This window comes from Petaurus breviceps, unplaced genomic scaffold, assembly GCF_028583685.1.
Source record: "Petaurus breviceps papuanus isolate PSGF00001 unplaced genomic scaffold, PetGlider_PUasm1.0 90784, whole genome shotgun sequence".
Lineage (NCBI taxonomy): Eukaryota > Metazoa > Chordata > Mammalia > Diprotodontia > Petauridae > Petaurus > Petaurus breviceps.
In genome coordinates, this window is record NW_027187345.1 from 7,152,978 (window position 1) to 7,179,148 (window position 26,171).

General features: G+C 36.8%; 1 protein-coding gene across 1 annotated transcript; it reads right to left on the reverse strand.

Moving 5' to 3' along the window:
• Window positions 1-22,931, reverse strand: LOC138147282 (damage-control phosphatase ARMT1-like). Its single transcript, XM_069069663.1, has 5 exons — window positions 22,777-22,931; window positions 16,146-16,251; window positions 10,933-11,177; window positions 6,466-6,631; window positions 1-2,992 (listed from the first exon to the last, which is right to left on the reverse strand). Exons 1-5 carry the CDS (start codon window positions 22,815-22,817, stop codon window positions 2,225-2,227), a joined length of 1,326 nt encoding a protein of 441 aa, XP_068925764.1. The 5' UTR covers window positions 22,818-22,931; the 3' UTR covers window positions 1-2,224.
• Window positions 22,932-26,171: the final 3,240 nt, after the last annotated feature.

The following is a 26,171-nucleotide window of genomic DNA, read 5'->3' on the forward strand; positions in this document are numbered from 1 at the left end:
TTGATACAACCCAACTGTATTAATAGCCACAAATTCATATACAATCCTTTTTATTTTTTTAATGTAAAAATTCATGTTTGTCAAGTTTTAAAACAAGTATCAAATCATGACTTCAGAAGACTGATGGTAAAGCATGCCTCTGAAAAATACAGAAGTACAGAATAAGGTATACATATTCAGATATATCCAATATATTGATTTGTTTTGCTAGACTATACCGACAAAAGTGGATGCCAACTGAAGCAGGATAAAAGAATTAGTAGAAACATTTTTTCACAGTGCTGTGAAAAAAGCAAGAGAGCATTAATGAAATATTTTTTAAAAAGAAGCAAGAGGAAATAACTGGCCATGTAACCTTGAGCAAGTTACTTAACCCCGAATGCTTTAAAAAAAAAAAAAAAGCAAGAAGGGTGGCTAGGTGACAGTGAATATAACAAGAGCACCAGCCCTGGAGTCAGGAGAACCTGAGTTCAAATCCGGCCTCAGACACTTAACACAAAACTACCAGTGTGACCTTGGGCAAGTCACTTAACCCCAACTGCCCTACCTTACCCCCTCCAAAAAGAAAAATAATAATAATAACAAAAATAAAAAGAACCAAGAGTCATGCTACATAATTTAGGAACAAAACAAGAAAGTACTTGAAATTTTTTTCAAATGCGAATTTTATTACAGCAACTTAACCACATATTATTTAAAAACTGGGAAACTTAGAAAACTTGAATTGAAAAGTTTGTGAAGTGAAAAATAACCTCACAATCTTCAAGTTTTTTGTGGGTATTGTACTTCATTTAACAGATTTACTAATACCTATTGCTTTATTCTCTAACAAAATGTACTATCTACACAACAGCCTGCACTATACTTGAACAGTTCATACAAATAAATGCTTTTATTTCATTACATGGTGCTGTGAATAACCTCGTATTTGTTTTGATAGCAGAATAATTTATCTTTGAAAAGAATCATCCACGAGTGAAACTATATGTAGAAGTAAATAAATTAGCTGATATTTTACAAAGACATTGTCACTACCAAACTTTTTTTTTAGCTAAGTAGGAAGAAAAGAAGCTAAAACAATCTCATATGTAAACTGCTTTTGTGTTACTGATGCATTAGCTAATTGTACAAATTGGTCTTTTAATTGTCTATTTTAAACTCTAGGATGAAAAACAAAACCAAATGGAATTTTAATGTGCTTTATTTTATTAGCAAAGCCCCAAAAAGCATATTCAGTTATATATTTTTTTTTCAAACCAAGGTGACAAGGTAGTTGTACTTTCTAAAACCACTCAGGTTCAAAGCTGCTCCATGGTGGAAAGACATCCTTCCAAATTCAAAGTATGAAAATAAGTGCTATTCAGTCAGGGGTTAAGTCTATTATAACCTAAATTCTCTCGAGCATGTACTACTTAAAATTCCAGAAAAGGAATTTGTTCATTTCTAAAGATAATTTGATCAAACTATCCTTTATTTTCTATGGATAGAATTCATAAGCATGAAAGAAATAGCTCATTCTTCAATAATACATATCCTTCTAGTCTTTAATTTTTTCTTGTTTTTTGTAATTTAACAAACCACTCAAAAAAGTAAATGTATGTATGGATGCAGGAATGCAGAATGCCTATGAATGCAGGCTACTATCATTAAAAAATTCAAGTACAAAAGGCAATTCCTGAATTATTAACGCTATCAAGTTAATTTTCTACTTCCCTATGGTTCAAACATCACAGTTGTAAGAAATGCATCCTAATGGTAGATAAATTAGAATTTATGCCACCTTAAGACTTGTGTTGCAGCAGTACAAAATTAAGTTAAAATAATTTTACTCTTTCCCAAAACATTATATATCATATAGCCAGCCTACTATACTTTTAAATGGCAAAAATTAAATAGGAATATAAAGTATAATTAATTATAAATACATTTTTTACATTTATCTCAGTAACTTCTTTGAGCCACTTCAAATGTTGGATGACAGACATAAAACTTCAATACTAAGAAATGAAATGTCTTTAAGACTCCCAAAGCAGCTGAACCTAAAGACCCTTAATCAGCAACATCAGTACATAATTAAAGACAACTGATACTGAAAGGGTAGACTTTTAAAATGTAACCCAAAACTCTCAAAGTAATTAAATTAAATTTGAAAATTACTTTTCTGTGGAGGAAATGAGCTATGTTAGAGCTTCTCTTTAAAGATCTAAAAAGCCCCTAAGTCAAATCAAAGTGCCCCATCACATTGAAATACACCAAATCTTCCACTGGTCCTCCACTGAGGATCAATAACTGCAACCTGTTCCCCTTGCCCAGGTGCCAGACCAACTAGAGCTTCAGTTTTTATTGTTCTTATGCTGCAAAGAGGTGCAGGAGAGAAGCCATTCAAAGCCTGATGAAATGGAACTGTAAGCTCCCATTTTCTGTCTCCTACTAATTTTCTATAGTTCAAATCACCTTTGAAAAGAATTAAATTTGACTTCTGTAGTTCGGCATACAAGTCAGGAGCAACCTGAGACATAGCACAATACTCATGAGGCAGAGTCCAAAACATATGATCTTCGTAAATCCATGTATGCTTAAGATAGTGCTCCCAGTTAATCCCACACTCAGACACGTACTTGGTATTAGCAGCTTTTAATTGTTCAATCACCCAATCCATGTCCATTTTATTGGTATCTGAAACAAACCAGGGAATACTTTTTCCATGGAAGTGGATCTCAGTAGCCAGCTTAGATGCTAACAGGAAGTCTGCCATTACCAAATCTGCAACAAGTTCAAACCCTGCATTATCCATGATAAAATCCACTCTGGTAACAGAAAATGTGTCCTGACTCATTTTCTTTCTGCTTATAAGCAGTGACCAAAGGTGGTCCATATCATTCACTAAAATGAAAGGTTTCAGATCTTCCAAAGTGGCTAGTGGACTAGATGTCTGAGGAACGCTCTGATCAGGTGAAATTGCCAGATCACACTTATTTCCCCATAACACAATCTGAAAGAAAGTACAAAATAATCAGTATTCATTACCTATAAACAAATGAAATACTCCAAAGGCTACATCTTTAGCAGCAAAAGTCATGTAATCTCCATTTAAAACTGTTTCCCTTTACAATTCAAAGGTGATATTAAATAAGTTTTACATGAAAAATCATTTTGCTATCCCATTGATACTATTTCACTTTTATGGAATTTTTCACTTTTGAACCAATTTTTTTGAAACTGGAAAAAACAAATGACTCAAAAATGAAAAAATTCATGTAACAAAAGTGACAGATAAAAGAACAAGCCCAAGTACTATACTAAAGAATGAGAAAAGGGGTAGAAGCCTCCTCTACAGAGGATTTAAGGGAAGATATGAGTAAAAATTATATGTGATAACAATATATACCTAGGTTATAATATGCACTGATGGAAAAAAATACCCACACTGATGAGATCAAAGATCTAGTGAAGAAACTGTGTATCTACATACATATTCACATATACACACATGCACATTAATCTGAAAAGGCAGAAATGGAAAATGAACTCCACAGTAAATGTAAAATGTATTCTACCGACACTGATTTAAAAAAAAAAAAAGATATATATATTTTCCCTGATTACATGTTAAAACAATTTCGGGGGGGGGGGGGATTGAGGCAAGGCAATCAGTATTAAGTGACTTGCCCACAGTCACACAGCTAGTAAGCATCAAGTGTCTGAGCCTGGATTTGAACTCAGGTCCTCTTGACTCCAGGGCCAGTGCTCTATCCACCATGCCACCTAGCTGCCCCTACAACAATTTTTTAACATTTGTTCTTCTTATAAAGTTTTGAGTTCCACATTCTCTTTCCCTCCCTTCCCCTCACTCCAGTGTAATGTAATGCCAAGCAAAGGCAACTTCCCAAGGTTCAAAATACCAGCATAGGTGCTCTTCATTTTATTCAGTGACAAATTAAGAACAGAAAAGATCAAAACATGACATCATTCAAAATACAGCATTTACTAAGTGTGATTAAATAATCTCCAAGTACTACCTCACCCCAGGACCTTACATTCATTCAATCAACTACAAAGTCCCTGTTCTAAATACTACTCCACCCCTAGCCTGTACCTTCATTTAGCCCATCACAAAGCCCCTCTTCTCAAATGGAGATTAGTTTCCAATTATAAGTAAAGTACATTCATTTGTTCAATCATAGAACTCAAAAAGGTCAAAAGTTCCCCACCCCTGGATCACAATTGAATCTACCCCAGAGTTACAACAAGTTTAAGCACAGCACTTAATACCCAAATGGAGGTCTTTTCTTCATCTTGACACAAGGCAAGTTCTCAGCAATCTTTGTTCCTGGGGAGACAAAGCTTAGCAAGGCCACAAGATACATTGCCAGTCTCTTCATTAATTCATCCTCTGTCTTCAGAATAGTCCTAGGACCCCTGAAAACATTAGCAAAACCCTCTTCCAGGATTTCTGTAAACATACAACAAGAAAATCCTTCTTCAGGGCTTCTGAACCAACAGAAAGGTTCCAAGCCCTCTGCAACAACAGCACTGTCCTTCACCAGTGGACAGTATTCACTCTGTCTGCAGAACAGTCTCAGTAGCTCTGAACCAACAGAAAGGTTCCCAGACTCCTGCAACAACAGCACTGTCCTTCACCAGTGGACAGTATTCACTCTCTGTCTGCAGAACAGTCTCAAGAGCTCTGAACCATCAGAAAGATTCCCAAACTTCTGCAACAACAGCACTGTCTTTCACCAATGGACAAATCTGGCAAAACAACATCAAAACAGACAGACAAAGTACCAGCATAACAGCCATGTCTCCTCGGTCCTTGGCAGCTCTGGGTGGCAGGTCTCAAAAGTCCTGGGCAATTCAAAGTGGCCCTCAGCAATCCTCTCAGTCTCTCTCTGCCTCCAAAGGTGCTGCTTCCAAAAAGGTCTTCTGCCTCTCTCTTGTGTCTCTCCAAATCTACGTTACCAGCTCCTCCCAGTCCAGCCCTCTCTTTTCATGACAACAAGTCCATCCCACAAGTGGGATTAACAAGCTCTGGGTTTTAATACCAAAAACCAAGCCAATACAGGGGGGGATCTTTATATTCCATGACTATTACACCCAGATAGTAAGCAATCAGATATAGGTTATACACGTGCAGTCACACAAAACATTTCTATGTTAGTCATTTTGTACAAGACTCAAATAAAAAAAAAGAATGAAAGAAAGTGAAAATATCATGCTTCAGTCTCTATTCAAATAATATCAGTTCTTTCTCAAACAACATGAGGCAGATAGTATACTTCATCATTATTAGTCTTTTGGGATTGTCTTGGATAATTGTATTGCTGAGAATAGCTAAGTCATTCACAGTTCATCAAACAATATTGCTGTTACCATGTACAAGATTCTCCTGGTTCTGTTCACTTCACTTTGCATCAGTTCATAAAAGTCTTTCCAGGTTTTTCTAAAATCATCCTGTTTTTCTGAAATCATCCTGCTTGTCATTTCTTATAACACAATAATATTCCACAGCTTGTTTAGCCATTCCCCAATTGATAGGCATCCCTTCAATGTTCACCACAAAAAGAGGTGCTATAAATATTTTTGTACAAATAGGTCCTTTCCCTGTTTTTTTTGGATATAAGACTGATATTGTCAATGCCTACAAAATTCATTTATCAATATTAATACCTCAAAATATTTCCTACTATCATCTTGAACTCTCACTTTAACTTCTTATTTTACTTTTCACATGTTAATGTCTTTTTTTCCCAAACTAGACAAATTCCTTAAGTTGAGGAAATAAGATTGAGATAAGTCCAACAGTTCTGTGTATCTCCTCAGAATTTCTACTTCAATGGCTTGGACAAGGAAAAGTCTCAATAAATTTTGACATGAAAAAGTTCTCTGCTTCATATTCATACCTTTTATATTTTGCCTCTTGATTATCTGGTTCCTCCTTCAAATATTCTGTTCTTTCAACTTTTTGACTCCTTGACCCCTCAACCCATTCTCTAAGTCAAATGGACCAGAATACAGTTCCAAGAAGTTTTCAGAAGAACAATACTAATGATATTTATCAGTGTTTTAAGTGAGACAAGGGAAAAAAGAATAAGCAAAGAGATATAAAAAAGTATAGTGTTTCACAGAGTCAAGGAAACATCTAATGAGTTGGCTGACTGCTCAAGATCTACTGTATTTAAAATATTAAGGCAAACAGTTACTGTGCTACTAGAAAGGATCTCTAGTTAAAGAGGGGGAAAAAATCTAAGCTGACCTAAAAATTCATTTCCAAGCATTAAAATGAATTTTATTCCTTGAATAACGTTATTACCAAAAAAAAAAAATCCACTGAAAGTATGTAAGATTAGCCTTAAATGACTTGGCAAATGTAAAGAAATATATGTAAAAAAAATTAACTTTTTATAAATATTATACATACACACACGAAGATAGAGAGAAAGGAGAGAATACTTTAACATTTACCTGCAATAGTTTAAAGAACTCCTCTTTCAGTTGATTTTCATCTAGGTTTTCAATACTTTTTTTTAACTCTTGTAGGTAATTACATAAAGACTTAATAGCTTCCTGTGATTCAAAGAAATTCCGGTCTTTTGATTCTTTAAATACATCAAAGTAACTTATTGGTGAACTAAAATGGGACAAAAGAAACAGGAGGTATACAAATAATCATAATACTATATTTTAAATAGTTGTTAATATCATCTTAACAATTAGTCAAATTTCAAACTGAAGCAAAGACTGGGAAGCATAAAGCTTCTTGAAAACTGCAATCTCCTATAATCCTAAAAACTTGCTCTGATGAATCAGTCCTTTCCCAATATACAATATTTTATGATATTTACTAATTTGGTATTTTCTCCTATTTGCCAAATTCTCCTTCTGATGAAAACTTCAAAAGTCAGGAAGCAAAAGGGAATAGGAAAAGCTATTCTCTTAAGGAAATAACAACAACAATCATTTATACAGCACTTCAAAGGTTTCCAAAGCACTTTAAATATGTTCTTCCATTTATCCTCACAATAACCCAATGAAGTAGGTGTGATTATTAGCCCCATTTTACAAATGAGAAATCTTAAGCAGAAAGACTTGCCCAGGGTCAAAAAACTAATAAGTCTTCCAGGGGGGATTCAAATTCAGGTCTTCCTGAGTCCAAATGTAGCACTCTATGTGCTTGGCCAATAGCTGCCTTGACTTCCTTATACAGTCAAATTTTTATTATCTCTGAAGAATTTTAAATTCCTATCTCCTCCTGTCTTCATACTTGACATCAATTATTTTCCTGGGCTATCTCATTCTGTTGCCTGGTCAGTACATATTAACAGAATATGGAGAAATAAAAATAATGCTAACTAAAGAAAATAAACAGGAAGCTAAATCTGAAGAAAAAACATGATGACACATTTCAAAGCTAAGTACAAAAGATTTGGGGGTTATTTTGTATTCCATATCCACACCCCCTCTTATATTCAAGTGAAAAGCTGAAAGTTTATGGTGTATAAGTTGTGACAAGAAAGTAATGTCACTGATTTTTTTAAAACACACCTACCATTATTTGCACATCCAAATGAGTATTTTCCCCTTCAAAGGAGTCAAAATGGGAGAAACTATACTTATTCCAACGATGTTATCACTGCTCAAAATATTTTTGGATTTCCTCTTTTGGTACTTTCTTTAGAGCCCATGACACAGTCTTTTGAATATTTGCAATGATGGCAAATCTTCATCATTTGATGGTAGATTTAATTTTTGGAAACAGCCAAAGTCCTTTGGAGCCAAGTCTGGTAAATAAGGTGGGTTGGATCGAACTAAATAATGCCATCTTGATTCAAAAATGAGGTATGACCATAAGATAGTGAGACTTTTCTTGTATGGCTCATAAGCTGTTCTGAAGGCAATTCCAAAAGAGGAATTTCATGTTTTTGGTGACGACAGTATGAACCTCATGGAATAAGTAAGTATATTAATTCCCAATGTGACTTTAAAGAAAAACATTCATTTGCCTGTTTAACTACTACTCTATTCATTTAAAAATCAGCCTCCTTAGTTTATAGTCACACCTCATATTAAAAATAAGCTTGAGTCATTATTTTTATACAAAAATGAATAAATCAACAACCATTATAATTCCTACATAATTCAAAATAACTTCACTCTACTATCACTTTTCAGTACTTGAAATGCACAATTCTTACATTAAATGTCACAAATAAAGAAATGTTTAATTCTTACTTCTGACTTACAGATAAGTAACTATTACATCATTAATGTTGGGCCATTAGGACCTGCAGAAACACTAAAAAGATAGTGCTTTTATCCTCTGAATAATCTTGGGTCAAAATATAAACAAGTCAGGGTGGCTAGGTGGCGGCAGTGAATAGAGCACCAGCCCTGGAGTCAGAAGGACCTGAGTTCAAATCTGGCCTCAGACACTTGACACACTTACTAGCCATGTGACTTTGGGCAAGTCACTTAACCCCAATTGCCCTACAAAGAAAAAAAAAAGCAAAAACAAAAATACAAACAAGTCTACCCTAAGACCTCTGACTTCCTACCTACATCTTCATTAACTATACTGTCTCCAAAGATATAGTTCCTTTGGAACTTATATACCTAACCATCACAGAAAGGTATCCAGTACCATAGGCTATGTTGTAGTTTCTTTTAAAGTAACGTTTATCATTAATAGCTTTGTGATGCTAATGGAAATGAAAGCAATTGCTATAAATTAATATTCAGTCTCCCTAATAACTCCTGTGGCTCTTTCCTACAAAATTTCTTAGCATCAACCCAACTTAGAAAAAAGAGAAACCAATAAGCTATTTGACAATATATGAATAATTACCAAAACCCTATGCTGAAATACAAAGATAGGTCCTCTACTTCCATTCCTTCAAAGAGCTCTGAATCAATGAAACAAGATTCCTTGACTTTTTTTTATGTGTTCACTTGGCATTGTAGATTATCATGTCAATTATAAACATATAGATCTAATTATATTATCATTTATAGAATAGTCTGATGAGTAACATTGTAAGCTAAAGATCTAATGAATTATAGCCAACAAAATTCAATAATGGAGGAGAAAGAATAGACTCTATTCAACTTCTACATTCTTTGAAATCTATGGATAAAAACATTTTAACAACAGAAAAAGAAGAAATTCAAACATCGAAGGCAGGAATCAGGATTAGCTGTATGGAAAAAAAATTAGGAGACCTGAGTGTCACTGAAATCAACAAGATGGTATAGCGGATAGTGCTGGGCTTGGAACCAGAAAGGCCAAGTTCAAATTCTGCTTCAGTTTCCTCATCTGTAAAAAATTAATTACCTCATAGAGTTATGAGAAGTAAATGAGATAATAATGAAGCAGTTTATAAACCTTAAAGTAGTACATAAATGCTGTTTGTTTTCTTATTTTGGGCCTACTATGTGCAGAGTACCATGCTTAGCAGTGGGGGAGATACAACATATAAATAATATAAATTCCCTGCTTTCAAGTAACTTGTATTCTAGTAAGGGGATAATATACCAAAATAGCTAAAATAAACAGTGTGACATCAGTACAATAATTATATGAAACAACATACAATGTGAATGAAGTATGAGGGTAAAGGAAATCAAAACCAAGTCGCTCTTTACACTCTGGGGAGCAGGTGATGTTGAGGAAGAAGGACATTCCAAGCCACAGCAACAGTCTGAGGCAAAGGCACAGAGGAGAGCTCAGCAAGGTGTTCAGTATGACTACAGTGGTGGGTTGTGGGAAGGAACATGAAGGGCAATCAAAAGAATTTTATTCAGAAGGCAACAATATTCACTAAAGACATATGACCAAAGGAGTGATTAGCCAGAAACTATGAGACATTTTTCTGGGAACGTACATAGATGAATTAGAAGGATAAAGACAATGGAAGTAGGAGGTTCTAAACCAGGGTGCTGAGAATGAGAAAAATGAACAAATGTGAAAGATGTCATGACTCTTAGCATTTTGCAGAGAGGGTGGCTGGATTATAGACTGTATAATGAAAATGACATGTTGATACACTAATCTGATGTTTTCTTTTATGAAACAAATGTTGAAATGTTACCTATTTTTACTGTTCAAAAATTTACTATTTTGCTTTTATATATTAAAAAAATTTTTTTTTTTGCTTTTTGGAGGGGGGAAGGTAGGGCAATTGGGGTTAAGTGACTTGCCCAAGGTCACATGGCTAGTTTTATGCCAAGTGTCTGAACCCGGATTTGAACTCAGGTCCTCCTGACTCCAGGGCCGGTGTTCTATTCACTGCACCACCTAGCCGCCCCTTGCTTTTATATTTTTAAATTAAAGGCCAGATAGTATCTATATGCTAAATCTCGCAACAATTGGCTAAAAGCTATGAATTTGGACTTTGTGAGAAAATAAACTTTTAATATAAAATAAGCAAAGTAACAAATTTTTTAAAGAATTTTAAAATGGAATGTCAGGTACAATCAAACAGTAGCAAATGCACTTCAGTGAAACCTAGCACATATATAACATATTTATAACATAACTTTTTGGAAATGAGCATCTGAAAACTTTCTGAAACTCACTTATGTTCCCACTTATACAATCTTGCTAGCTAGCTTTTATAGCTCTAAGAAGTTTTTAAAAGCTTAAGAGATGAGGTTTGAGACTACACCTGTGATTTCACTGCTATAATGAGGAAATTATTCCACCAATACAGGTCATCACTTTCTCTGCAACTTATAAGTCCTAGAGATTTACTGAGAATACTGAGAAGTTAAGTTGCCCAGGGTCACACAATGTGTTAAAAGGCAGGATTTGAATCCAGGACTCCCTGGCTTCAAGATTAGTTCTCTTTCTACTATACTACTCTACCTTTTGACAAAAAACATACTGTCTTAAAAATACATTAAGTAACAGAATTTGACAAAATATTAACTTACCTTAGCATTAATGCTTCACGAACTCTACGGTACATGTAACACTCTACATACAACCAAGGAGACTGAAACCAGCTTATTTTTTTATTACTTTCATTTATAAGACTATGGTGATATTCCAGGTATTGGTTCCATATATCAGTATCAGCAGATTTATCAGTCAAAGGCAAAAATGGCTTATCAGTTTGTAGTTCATTTCGTAACTTAGAAAGAAGAGAGATTGCTTTCTTTTCTGCTTCAGTGCCTTCCTGGAAAAGAGGATAAAAAGTACTTTCACAAATTGTGTTCATCACAAATTCTATTTTTAGGCATGATGAAGCTCAAAATGTAAAATTGCTTTTCAAGTCTTGGATATTACAGCTGTCAAAATCTGTTTAGAATGAACCCTGTTTCAATCTAAAATTCCAAAGTTCCAAATCACTTCCTATCCATGTAGGTCTCATATAAATAGACATAAATACATTTCAGGAAAACCCAACACCAGATGGTGGTAACCTCACTGGAAAAACAACTGACCTGGAAAACAGATCCTGCAGAGATAATTTAAGAATTACTGAACTATCTGAAAACCATGATCAAAAAAAGAGTTAGATATCGTCTTTCAAGAAATTATCAAGGAGGGGAGAGATGGGGAGAAAATTTGGAACTCAAAATCTTGTGGAAGTGAATGTTGAAAACTAAAAATAAATTTTAAAATAGATCTAGGTTTAAAAAAAATATATCAAGGAAAACTACCCTGATATCCTAAAACCAGAGGCTGAAATAGAAATTGAAAGAATCCACCAATCTCCTCCTGAGATCACAAAATGAAAATTCCCAGGAATATTAAAGTCAAGTTTCAGAGCTTCCAAATCAAGAAGAAAATATTGCAAGCAGTCAGAAAGAAACAATTCAACTATCATGGAGCTACAGTCAGCATAACAACAAGATTTAGCAGTTTCTACAATAAAGGATCAGAGAGCTTAGAATATAATATTTCAGAGAGCAAAGGAGAAAAGGATTTACCATAAGAAATCACCTACCCAGCAAAAATGAGTATAACCCTTCAAGGGAAAAATTAACATTTAATGAAATAAAGGACTTTCAAGCCTTCCTGATGAAAAGACCAGAGCTGAAGAAAGAATTTGACTTTCAAATACAAGTAGCAAGAGAAGCATATAAAGATAAAGAGGAAACAGAAATCACAAGTGATTCAAAAAGGTTAAACAATTTACATTCTTACTGGCAAGATGATACTTCTAATTCCTAATAACTTTATCATTATTACAGCAGTTGGGAGGAGTATACAAAGAAGGCATGGGCGTGGGTTGACTATGACAGGAGATATTTTAAAAAATTAAATTAAGGGGTGAAAAGAGGGATGACTATAATGTGGTATCCAAAAAAATAAAATTAAAGGGTGAGAAAGAGGGATGCACTGGGAAAACGGGGAAGAGAGAGGCAGAAAGGGCTAAATTATCTTACATAAAAACACAAATTAGGGCAGTTGGAAAGAGTGTCATTGTGACTGTGATATGATTGTGATAGACTACTTGTTCTATAAGAAATGATGAGCAGACAGATTTCAGAAAAACCTGGAAAGATTTACATGAATTGATGCAAAGTGAAGTGAGCAGAACCAAGAAAACACTGTACACAGTAACAGCAATACTATAGAATGATCAACTGTGAATGTCTTAGCTCTTCTCATCAATACAATTCCAAATGACTTATGATGGAACATGCTGTCCACCTCCAGAGAAAGAACTCAATGCAGATCAATCATATTTTTTTAAACTTTCTGTATTTTTCTTGGACTTTTTTTGGTCTGTTTTGTTTCACAAGATAATATGGAAACATGTTTTGCATGTCTGTACATGTATAATCTATACCAAATTGCTTGCCTTCTCAATGAAGGGAGAGAGAAGGGAGGGAGAGAATTTGGAACTCGAAAAATGAATGTTAAATTTTTGTATACATGCTTGGAAAAATTACAGAATATTTAAAATTAGATTTTTAAAAATAATGTATTAAAAGTTTATTATACAGACTTTAAGCCACTAGTTTGTTTGTTTTTTTAATATTAAGAACTATAAAGAAGAATCTATGAAAAAGGAGCTGAAAGAAACAGATCTGAAGGACTCAAAGAGAGGGGGAGAAGTGAAATCTCTCAAAATTAGGTACCAAGAGAAAAGAAGGGGGTGGCTAGGTGATGCAGTGAATAGAGCCCTGGAGTCAGGAGGACCTGAGTTCAAATCTGACCTCAGACACTTAACACTTACTAGCCATGTAACCTTGGGCAAGTCACTTAACCCCAGCTGCCCTGCCTTCCCCCTCGACAAAAGAAAAAAAAAAGAAAAGATGGAAGAGTAAGAGAAAGGGCAGACTAGTTCCTCTTAAAACTACACCAACAAAGACCCAAGAAAAGTATCAGACCAAGTAGTGGTTTAGAAATCTGAGATGAAATGACAGTGGGTTATATTTCTAGCCTAAGATCACTAGGTTAGGCCTACCAGGAAATGACCAGGGTAGGAAAAGTGCCAGTGTAACTACTGAGCAAGACTGGAGGCAGCAACCTCCAGGATCAAAACTGGGATAGGCCTTTGGAGGCATTCTTGATTCTCTAACTCTGGATTGGAGTAAATCAGTCCCAGGCCCAGACCAGGATTACAGTAGAAAGGATCACAAGCTCACATTAGGATAAGCAAACAATGGGGTTGCTCTGAACCTGTAGGCCCTTGTAGCTAGCTAATTGGAAAGGGAGGGGTAGGGTGAGGCAGTGGCACATGGGCAATATCAGTGACCATTTCTTGAACTCCAAGAGGCAGGTCTGCAGTGTACTACTTGGAAGCAAATCAGGGAAGGAAGCCTGGAAAAGTCCAGAAAGGCAGTGATTAGAACATGTCTTAGGTCATACCACATAGAGCACCATTAAAGTTGGCCATTCCCATACTGAGCTACACCTATAATCCCTGAAAAACAGAGCATTCAATTTCCAGAAAAGGGGTATGTCCTCAGATAACAAAGAGCAGAGACAAATAAGGCCATTAATAATCCTGACAGAAATGCACAAAACCTGGCATTAATCATATGTCCCAATTTGGGAAGTAAGGAAAAATTAATTTTTAAAAACTGCCACAATAAAGAGTATTTTGGTATTATAGATACCCAAGACCCAAACCCAGAATGGAATAACCCCAAAACACCTACAAACATCACAAGATCAATTAGTATTCCTGGAAGCTCATGATACATGGCCTGGAGTCAGGAAAACCTAAGTTCAATACAGCCTCCAACATTTGCCAGCTGTATGACCCTAGGCAAGTCATTTAACCCTGTTTGCATCATTTTCATCACTTGTAAGAGGAGTTGGAGAATCAATAGCAAACCACTCCAGTATCTTTGACTAGAAAACCCCAAATGAGGTCACAAAGACTTGGACATAACTGAAACAAGTGAACAACAATTCTTAGAAGAAATGAAGCAAGAGTTTAAAAATTATATAATGAATGAAATGAGACTGCTAGATGAAAGAACTGGAAAAATGATAACTTTAGAGGACAAGCTCAGAAAATTAAGTTTAGCATAAGGGTTATAAAACCTTACCCAATTAACAGTCTCTCTGAAAATTAAAATGGGCCAAACATCAAGTTAAGGTCTCCATGAGACAAAATATTTTTTAAAAGCTTGAAAAAGTTTAAAAGATTGGAAAAACAGAAGAAAATGTCAGGCATCTCCTAAAAGAACTGATGTGGAAAACATTAAGGAAAGATAATTTCAGAATCCATGAAAAACCTGAAAGGCATGACCAAAAATGGAGCCAGGATATTGTATTTCAAGAAATCATAAAGTGAAACTGCCCAAAATTTATTAGATCAAGAAGGCAAAGTGAAAATAGAAAAAAAAAATCCACCAATCTCTTGAAATAAACCTCAAAATGAAATGAGAGCTTAAAGGACAAAAAAAAAAACAACTATAAGCAGCCAGAAAAACACACATTTAAGTCCAAGTAAAAATAGTCAGGACTGTTCATATATCATGGCTTTCTTCCTTTGAAAACTACTGGATCATGTATTACTTAGGGAAAGGAAAATGACTTTGGCAAGCAATGTGTATAATGCATTGGAGTGGGGAGAGACTCAAGGCAGGAAAACCAATGAGGAACCTGTTTAAATATTGAGATAAATAGTGAGAGGCAATTAGAAACTGAACTAAGGTGACAGCTGTGTAAGTAGAGACAGAGAGAGAGAGAAATCTCTGCTGGATATGCTGAGTTGTTTAGGGAAAAAAAGCAAAATTTGGAAATTCAGTGGGCATGTGGGGAGAGGAGTCCAGGATAATGCTAAATTTACAAGTCTGAGACACTAGAAGGATGGCAGTAACTTCAACAGAAATAAGAAGTTTGGAAGAGGGAGCATTTAGGGGGAAGATGAGTTCAGGTTTTAGATATGTTGAGTTTAAGAGGTCTTTGAGTTTGAAATGGCAATTAGGAAACCAGGACTGAAGCTTAAGGAGAGATTAGGGCTAGATTTTTAGATTTGTGAGTCATCCACATAGAGATGATAAACTCAGGGGAGCTGATAAGGCTACCAAGAATACTAACAGAGAAGAGAAGAGGACCCAAGACAAAACCATGGGAAACACTCATTGTATAGTTATTATAACTATACTAGTGGTACTATATAATAACTTACCACATAAAACATAACTAGTTTCTACGGGGAAAAAACTGTGTTCAGAGTTCCAACCTAGGATTTTCACTGAGTATATCAGAAGGAGTAGGAAGATGATCCCCTAAGCATCTACTAAAATCTGTGTGATCCTGGAAAAGCCTTTAACCTCTTGGAGACTTTTCTCATCTGAAAAACTGGGGTGTTTAACTAGAGGCCTCTAAGGTCCCTTCCAGTTCTAACTCAATGATCCTTAGCATATTTTGTGAATCATGAAAGCAGCTGGAGCCTGAGAAAAGAGATACTGGGAAATGAGGGGATGTTAAAAACTAAGAACTCAGGTCAATGCTAAGAGTTATACAGCTAAATTATAGGAAAAATAGGCTTCTGTGGCACAATCTTAGAAACTAACCATCATTTGTAAGACTTTAATAAAAACACATCAGTATCATTTTATCTAAATGTTACTAAAACAGAAGACTGAAGTCAAAAGACTTATTTAGTAACATTTACCAGTTCCTGTTTAATGACTAATGAAAAGATAATTATTAAACATACAACCCTTACCTCTCCATGCTTCTCAAAGAACTCACTTTTATGTCGATGCAATGCATCGATAGCCTTAGTTAGGATCGGTGGTGTTTGGTCTTTAATTCTAAGATACTGAAAAGATCTAAAAAAGAGAGAGGTAATACATACTAGTATGTTATTTAGTGATAATAAAATATTAACAGTAATAGATCTGGTAGACCTTCACTGACAAAATACATCTCCTCTTCACAACTATTTTTCACATATTTGCCATCTCATTATTAGTATGTCAATGTATACTATTCTGAGATATGGTGGTGAAATATAAGACCTACACTGGAATGCTATTTAATTTATTCCAGTAAATATTTATCAAATGTCCCTGTTTTAAAAGTTCTGAATCTAGACACAGGTTCCCCAAGTAGCCTTGGGTGCAATGGCAGGGAGAGCTGAATAAAAATAAGGGGGCAGTGGAAGCACAAGGAAAAAAGCGAAGAAAATTTTGAAAAACAGGTTTCATCCATTGTGTAACAGAGTTAAAGTCATAAAGATTACATTATTTTCCAAATAAACACACAAAAATGCAAATTATAACCCATCAGTGGTTAAGTTCACCAACAGGTCTTAAAAAGCAAGTGTTGGCAGGCAAGCATATTGCATTATCTGGAAGTCCAGCATGCATCGGCAGGAATATGTGCATGTAATGACTTGTTTACAATATGATACTATACAGGTACATGACACAATACTGCATCATCAAAATTTCAATGCAGGAAAAATAAATTATTAATAATTATTGTTAATAAATTATCAAATTTAAGATGTGTTACTAAGAAATATATTTTATATTTTTTTCAGATGACACAAATTTCAAAAACCACTAAAAGGTTAAAGAAAGTAATTTCCAGGAGTGTGCCGAGTAATTTTTTTTTAAAGGGGTGCTAAGCCAAATAAGTTTGGGAACCTCTGATCTGGAAGGATCATTTTCTCACTAACATTTTAGCTAAATGTGGTATATGGAAGTCAATTTCAAATGACCTGTCTGCTGGTACTTCCATTTCTTTATGGCTAGCATGTACACCTCCAAAACTTAATCCTTATTACTCCAGGATACTGACCTAAAAAATTCATTCTCCTATGCACTGGCTCCCAGTACTTTCATTCCTATTTAACTAGCTATAATGCCCTACCCCAAAAGCCAACACATCCTTATTTTTCCCTGCTTGCTCTTTCCTTTATGCTCTTTGACCCACCCATTCCTCTATAAAAATCCCCTTTATGCTTAATTTCTTCCTTTTACATTCCTTTCATTTCCTTGCATTAACTAAAGTCTGGTTTTCCCAAGGACTTTGGATCTCTGGTATTTTTCTCTAAAGCTTACTGCTTCATCTTCTAGCACTCTATCCCTCGCCCTAATTTCCCACTACAAATTCTAAACCTTTGTTCTTTACCCCTCACTCAAGTCATCCAAAGATATGGGATTCAATGAAACTCTTCAGTAGAAATTTATTCTGGCTATCCTTCCTGATCTGCCACTCATTATCCACCCTGGAGACCCTCTTCCTTTTCTCTGAAACTCTGGCATCTGATTTACAATCTTTATGTTGTCCCTTTCCCATTTTTTTTCAAGGACTCATTTAAATGGTTTAGGACTGATTCAATTACACATCCTCTCATCATTTTTTCATCTTGTTCTTTACTAATTCTGAACTTGACTCTGATAAATCAAAGACCTGTCTGTACAGAGAGCTTACTTAGGAATAATTCCACATCGCTTATTCTTTTGCTGTTAACATATATAATCTATTCTGTTCTTTACAGTGTTATCTGCTGATCACCATTTCCAGCACCTATCATTTCTTTTACTGAAGAAAGTCCTAAGACTGAGGCATGAGTCTGCTTAATAATCTACAAATTTTTGACCTCTTTCATTCCTTCTTCCTGAACCATGCTTTTCCATATCTTTCTCCCCAAGCTCAACTTTCCTCCCTTTGCATTAAAATCTCCACATATCACAGCATATGTTAATTTAATTAATTTGTAGATGTTACTTCAATCAATCAACAAGCATTCACTAAAGACAAGGCACTATGCTAAATGCTGGGGATATAGACAACTGAAAATTACTGCCCTCAAGGGGCTTACATGACAAAATAACTAAAAGGTAAGAGAGGGCAATCAGGCAAGACTTCATGAAGAAGGTGGTGCTTCAACTGACTCTTGAAAGAAAACATTTTCTAAGTGGAGGTGGAGAGAAACTATATTCCACAGATGGGGGAAAGCCAAGGCAAAGGCATGGGAGGTGGAGTGCCATGTGAGAAAGAACAACAAAAAGGCTACTTTGCATGAAACATGAGGTGTATTTAAAGAGTAATAGAAGATGGGGTAGCCAGGTGGTGCAGTGAGAGCGCTGGCCCGGTGTCAGGAGACCCAGGATCGGCCCGGCCTCAGATACTTGGCACCCATACAAAATAACTGACCGTGTAACCTTGAGCAAGTTACTGAACCCCAATTGCTTTAATAAAAAAAAAGAGTAATATAAGACTGTGAAGTTGAATTGGGGCTAGGTTGTGACGGACTTTAAGTATCAATCAGGAGTTTATATTTGATCTTAAGAGTTTATATGCTTCTTATAGGCAGGGACTATTTGATATTTATCTTTGTAACCACATCTCTCAAAATTCCTGATATATAGTAGGCCCTTAATAAATGATTGTTCTTTGATATAAACCTTCAATAAAAGTAATTTATAACAACACAATGGGGAAAAACTGAGAAAGCTACAAAGATAATTTGGGTGGGTACAGAAAATAAACCACTTTTTCTCAACTAAATCACCAAGTCTAACACTGTTTAAATCAACTGACTTTTAAATTTGTCTATGCATATTCCATTAAAAAATTTAAAAGTATCCTCAAATGGTACTGGTTAAGGAAAACTTGATTCCTTAATGATTTGAATGTCTTATAAGAGCATATGTGTAGTAAAAACTACATACAAGACATAGAGGGGTATAGCAAAAAAGGTTGAAATATGGAGTCAAGAGACTTGGATTCAAATTTGGGATTTGATAATTACTAGCTTGTGACTAATAACCCCTCTGAGCCTACATAAAAATGGAATAATTACATGTACTACTTTACAGGGTTTTCCTAAAGAAATGGTTTTTATTAACTTTAAAGAGCTATGTATAAGTGAATCATTATTCTTAAACATTAAGGAATATTCACTAGTTGTAGTATTGAATAGATTAGATCATAGACTTTTGTATTTTTTGAGAGGGTGAAAGTTTCAGTGTTAAGACAGTAGTCTCTGATGAAAATTTTTATAGTAAAATATCTTAACAGAAAGACAGCTCTGTGAGATCTGACTGTGACTACTGCTTACTATAGTTGCTCCAATGGAGTCACATTTCTAGAACAAGGTCACTTTTTCAAGGACATCTATTTGTGTTTGTTTCTGGGGCCACCTTGGAGAAAAGGAAACTGAGGTACAATGAAGAGAACACTGGAGGAAGATTTTGAAGACCCAACCACTTAACCTTGAGCAAGTCACTGTCTTTAAGCTCTTTTAACTTCAATTTCTTCGTGTATAAAACAAGAGGAACAATGAGACATGAACTATCTGTAAGACCTTGGTTATATCACCAAATCTCCCTATGCCTCACCTTTTTCCATCTGTAAAATAAGTCACTGGTTGGAACAAATAATGATAATGACCTCCCTGACAAGATGCCCTGAGACACCCTCTAGGTCTACAACTACAATAATATTTCATAAGAATGTTGTGCATAAATTATGGAAACTAAAGTATTATGTAAATCACTGCCATTTTGAAAATATATTTAAGATAATTCTGGTCAATAAGTTTAAACAAATACCCATCACATTATCTTCACTCTTTCACATGTTTTCAAATGTTTTAAAAGAAAACATTTTTTAAAGGTAAGAGTTATAAATATAATAAATGCATATGACTGGTCTAACTTTTCAGAAAAAAAATTGGATAAAATCATAGATTTTAAATGCTCTGCAAAAGCTTATTATATAAACGTTCAATATTATTATTTTTACAGAAACATATAATTGTGCACCCACAAGGAACTTCATAAATTATTTAACCTAATCCCCTCATTTTCATTTCAAACTGAGGTCCTTGGAGGTTGTCAGTCAATCAAATATTTATTAAGTACCAACTATGTGCCAGGCACTGTGTAAAAAAAGGCAAAAGACCATTTTTGCCCTTAAGCTCAAAATGTAAGAAGAAAGACAACAAACAAGCAAACATGTACAAACATGTACAAACAAGATAAATACAGCTTAAATAGGAAATAATTTTAAGAGGGAAGGTACTAGAATTAAGAGGATTGAGAAAGGTTTCCTGTTAAGGTGAGATTTTACTTGGCAAACCACAGAAAACAGTAGGCAGTAATGGCAGAGATCATTCTAGCATGGAAGTCAGCCAGAGAAAACATCCAGCCTAGAGATGACAATGTCTGGGAGAAAGGTGTTAAGAGTGAAAACTAGGAAGCCTGGAAGTATGAGGTTATAAAGGGTTTTGACTGTCAAACAGGATTTTACATTTGATTCCACATAAGGAGTCACTGGAGTTCGTTGCATGGAGGAAAGGGGAAAAGGGTGGGTGACAGGGATCGGTGATTTAAGAAAATCACTTCAGTGACTATGTTGCAGTTTTATGGTGTGTTGTGGTATCTTCTCAAAGAATTCAGACTCAGACCACCTTCAATCCAAGCGAAGGCATTTATTGAGGGTGATGCTCTCTAGCTGGCTGAGTTCCAAGAGGAACCAGCAACTGAGTAGGACAAGACCAGCAATTTTATAGTGTAATGATACTGATGACGCAACAGAAATTATGAATATTAAAAAGGCAAGAGGGAGCTTGTTAAGGGATTAGGTAATGGAGGAGGGGGGTCTGCACATGCAATTACCCAAAATGTATACAGAAAAACTCATGGGTATTAATATATTATAATAAGCCTCTCTACATCAGAAGTTCACCAAAACAGTAGCTTTTGCTACTGTTGCACAGGTGACTACTCAGGGAAAGTTCCTTCTTTATTTTGGTGTCCACAACCTGCTCCAGAATCCTAGTGGTGCTGCTTTCTTATTGGTTGGCTACTGTGATCCTGAGATTATATGGATGTGGCTTTGGCTGAGTATATCTACACACCTGCTATTTCTGTGGGAAATATAAGGAATGGATCTGGGGGCAATGGCTAGCTAGAGGCAGGGGCTGGGATGCCATCACATGGACACACCCGTTGTTCTAGTGGGAAACATGAATTCATGGACACACCTGCTGTTCTAGTGAAGGCCTATAATGAAATCAGAATACTAAGGCTAGGGGCAGCTTTATTAGGATTCCATCAGCTGTATGGAGAATGGACCAGAATAGGGAGATTTGAGGCAGGCAGACCCATCAGCAGGTTATTGTAACAATCCAAGCTTGTGTTTATGAGCTTATGACTTGCCCAAGGTCACATAGCTATCTATGCCCAGAGCCAGAACTAAAACCCAGGTCTCCTAAATTTCCCTCTAATTTTATATCCCCTACAGCACACTTTTATCTTGGAAACTTAGAAATTTCTACTAAGGTGAACAACTTCAGAAAAGTGATGTAAATAAACAAGAATTCTAAAACACTATAACATAATTCTAGGGAGGAGGAGAAAAAAAAGAAAACTTTTCAAAAGAAGCACTTTAAATTGGAGGTCCAGAGAGGTTGCGACTTGCCTAAAGTTAGACAAGAGATGGAGTGGCCTGCTGGAGGCAGCTCAAACAACTGAATTTTGTTAAATTTTCAGGGTGAGCAGTTGGCAAAGAATACAAATCAGGGTTTGGTTTAATGTTTTATTTCTTATCTAGACTTAAGGAAAAATATTAATATCGCAGATTAAACTTAAAAACCTGTCGTGGGCACTTCTTTCTTTTGTTGATCTGGTTGTTAAACATTTATCAGCACACTCCTTGGGTGGCAGAAATGGAATCCTAGATCCTAGGTCTCCTGAATTTTAGCTCATCGCATTTATTATCAGTTGTGAAATGTTCATCTAGGGTGAATAACGTCGGATAAGCAGCCTCCTAAAAACAATAAAATAGCTACTGTGTTTTGCAGTCAAGTGCACCATGACATAAGAACTGCATACTGATGGAAAGGTTTGGACGGGAAAAGAGATGAAAGAAAATGAAAACTTTTTTTTAAGTACTTTTTTAAAAAGGCTTCTTAATTGACGCTTAACTGGTACATGAACATTTAGTTATTTCATAGCGGGTGAAAAAAAAATCATTTGATAGGGGAAGGGGGGAGGGGAGGACAACGCTGAGCAACTGTAAATTCCAGCCAAGCTTCCGAAGCATCTCCCGTTCGCGTTCAATGTCTCTGGCCTGGGAGGAGGGGTCAACTCCCGATCTCACTGAGGAGGAAACCGAGGAGCGGGTTCAAATCCACATAGACGCTAGAACTGAAGCGCCCACGATACGCTGCAAACCCAGGCAGAGGGGCAGAGAACACACACCTCGGGCACCAGAGGAGGAGACAGCCCTCCGTTACGGGCCCGGCCCTGCTTCGGGTCCAAGACCCCAACCCTATCTCGTGTAGTGGAGCAGAGGGGAGGGGGCGTAAAAAGAGAGAGGAAAGTTAAACGAACCCTTCCTCTTCGGGCGTCAATCGAGGCGGAAGCTCCTCCATCACAATTCCTAGAGGTCCGGCCTCAGCTACTTCAAGTTCCCCCGCAGTCACAGGAAGTAAAGTAAATACTCTGAAGGAGAGGGGAGGAGTAAAAGTCAGTGGACTAGGAAATACGTCAGCACAGACGTGGCACCAAACCCCGCCTCCTTCCCGCCCACAAATATACTGCACACTTTTGTTTTGAATAAACAAACTTTATTCAACCTCTCCTTTTAGGACAGTCAGATGTCTGCAAGGCACAGGCTGCGGGTCCCTACCTGAGACCGCGGAGGGGGCGGGGGGAATGAGAAGTGAGGGGGTAAAGTTGTCACGTGAGCAGCACTCCCGGTACGAGAGTGCGCGCGTGCGCCGCCTTGGAAGCCGGTGGGCTGAGCCAGGTGGTGCAGTGGGTCGGGTCTCTGTTTTGGGGGTTGGAGGTTTTCAGGATAACCTTGGCTTTTCTGAGGTGGGAAGCATGTAGCCTCCGGCATTGCCTTCTTCTCTCCTTTTAAGCGGAGGTCAGTAACGGCCTAGCCCGGGCCTGCCCCTCACTTCTCCTGGGCTGGGAGGAGTCTTTTCTCCCGGACCGCCGGGTCGGTGGTCGCGCCTCCTTACCCCCTGCTGGGTCACGTGGCTTCCCCCTCCCCTGCTGACCTACTTGATTTCTCCTAATGGTTCCCTACTTCTGCGCCTGGAGCCAGGGGATAGAAAGATAAAAAAGATCCCTTCCCAGGTCCAGCACACCTGCTTGGGGAAGTAAGAGGGAGGGTCTTGGGGAGAACTTGAAGGTCATCGTGGCCAGGCAAATTTCAGCTGGAACTGAGGTTCTGAGAAGTTAAGTGACTTGCCCAGGGTCATGCAGTAAATGGAAGAACTGAGATTCAAACTTGCTTTGTAGGATGGTGACCTTAGAGGGTTGCCGTTGAGTCTTTTCAGTGGTGTCGGACTCTCAGTAAGCCCATTTGGGGTTTTCTTGTCAGAGATACTGCAGTGGATTTTAGAGGTGAGGAAACTGAGGAAGACAGAGATGAAATGACTTGCCCAGGGTCACAAAGTTAGTCACAAAGCCTGAGACTGGATTTGTACTCAGAAAGATGAGTCTTCCTGACTCCAGGCCCAGTACTTCTCCACCTGACTGCCCCTCACAATACAGTAGGAGCATCTTTTTTGTGATAAATTAAGCCAGGGGTCCTACTGGATAGTCCCAGACCCAGAGTTAAGAGGTATTCTCAGATACTTATTAAATGTGTGACCCTGAGCAAGTCACTTAACTTCTCTCTGACTCAGTTTTCTCATCTGTAAAATAGGTATAATAGCACCTACCTCTGAAGGTTGTTATGAGGATAAAATGAGATACTATCTAACATATTTTGCAAAACTTACAGCCCTATATAAAGTCAAGCTGTTATGTAAGAGACCCTTTGGCAGACATGAATCCTTCAGACCCACTCTCAGAATGTTTTTTTAAAAATTCATAATTCCAGGTGGCTCCCTGGGGTAGTGAATAGAGCACCAGCCCTGGAGTCAGGAGGACCTGAGTTCAAATCTGACCTCGGACACTTAACACACAAAAACTAGCCATGTGACCTTGGGCAAGTCATTTAACTCCAATTGCCCTACTTCCCCTCTCCAAAAAAAAGCAAAAAAAAAAAATTCATAATTGAAGGAAATGCTCAGTTTCATTTAAAAGTTAGTGGGGGAAAAAATTTTTAATGGAAGTTCACAAGTCCTTTGACATCTGTCTATGGATCCTCCAACAATAAAGAACCCCTGCCTTAGAGGTCACCTAGCCTGACCACTTCTTTTACAAACAGGAAAACTTGAAACCCAGAGAAGCTAAGGAACTAACCCAAAGTTTGGAAGTTTAAGGAGGTAGGCAGAACATGGATTTAAACTCAAAGGTCCTCATTTCAAGTTCTGTGCTCTTTTTATGATGCCAAATCCATCACTTTCCACAGTGAAGAAATAGTTATATAATACAAGGAAACCTGGCACAAGTGATATCACTTTAAAGAATGATGCCTGTATAAATGGACTTGCTTGATGCTCTGGCTGTTTTCAGCTTTTGAGGCCTTTAGCTCCAATTAAAAATAAATAAGAATCATGAAAACAAATGAGGCATCAAAAAAAAAAAGACCATTAAATTTGTTTCTAGAATCTTTCCCTTAGCAAATGCACTAATTTTTCAGCTCCACAAACATGAGTTTATGTGAAAGGTCCTGTAGGAAGAAAAAAAATCAGTCTCTGCCCTAAAGGAACTTCTATTTCTGCTAATGGATAGGTTATAACAGGCACAGATAAGTAAATACCAGATAGTTTTGGGGGAGCGGCAAGAGGAAAGAATTACTGTAGAAGGTTGCACCAGAGCTGAAACTGGTGCTTCAAGCTAAGGTTCAAAGATGTAGAGGTGAGGAAGGGGTTGACTCTCAGCATAAGAGCTGAGTCTGAGCAAATGCACAGACAAGATAGATGGAAAGATGAGTTTAGGGAACATCTCTGCTGGAAGCCTAAAACACATTGAATGAAAGTGTGATATGTAATATATCTGGAAAGGTAGATAAGAGGTAGACCATGGAAGACTAATGGCTGTTGACAGCATAAGACCTATGTTTTAAAGATATTAATTTAGCAGTTGTGTAGAGAATAGATCAGAGAGGTGTTATGGTTTCAAGGTGTGTTGCATGGTCATCTCAAAAGAATTCACAGACTCAGACTATCTCCAACCCAAGCAAACGTGTTTATTGAGAATTATGCTTCTCAGCAGCAGGCCGTGCTCCCTAGAGAAACTAGCAACTTAGCAAGGTAAGACAGGGATTTTTATAGAGCAAAAGATGTGATTACATCAGTATAGAATATAGGAATATTAAAATATAGGAGGGGTTTGTTAGTTTGGGAAAGGACCCTAGTTTTGGTGGAACTGTGCATGTGGCTACCCATAATACATACAGAAAACCCCTGGTGGGGGGAGGGATGGGAAAGGGGGAATTAATGTATGGTAATGATGTTATAATAAGCCTCTCTACCTCATAAGTTCACCTAAGGACAGTTCTTTGCTATTACTGTGCAGATGCCTACTTAGGGGAAGGTCTTTCTGAGATTTAGTAGTCAAACATCTTGCTCACTATCCTGTTTTCTGATTGTCTGGCTGTTGTGGTCCTGTCTGAGACTAGATGGATGGTGTGATTATGACCCTGGGCATACCTGCTGTTCTAGTGAGGCAGTAAGTCATATGAGGAAGTTGAGATATTGGGTTTGGGGGCAGTGGCTATCTAGAGGCCGTGTTTAGAATTCCATCAGAGGGAAGAGATTAGGAGCAAGTTGCAGTAATCCATTTTATATATATATATATATATATATATATATATATATATATAT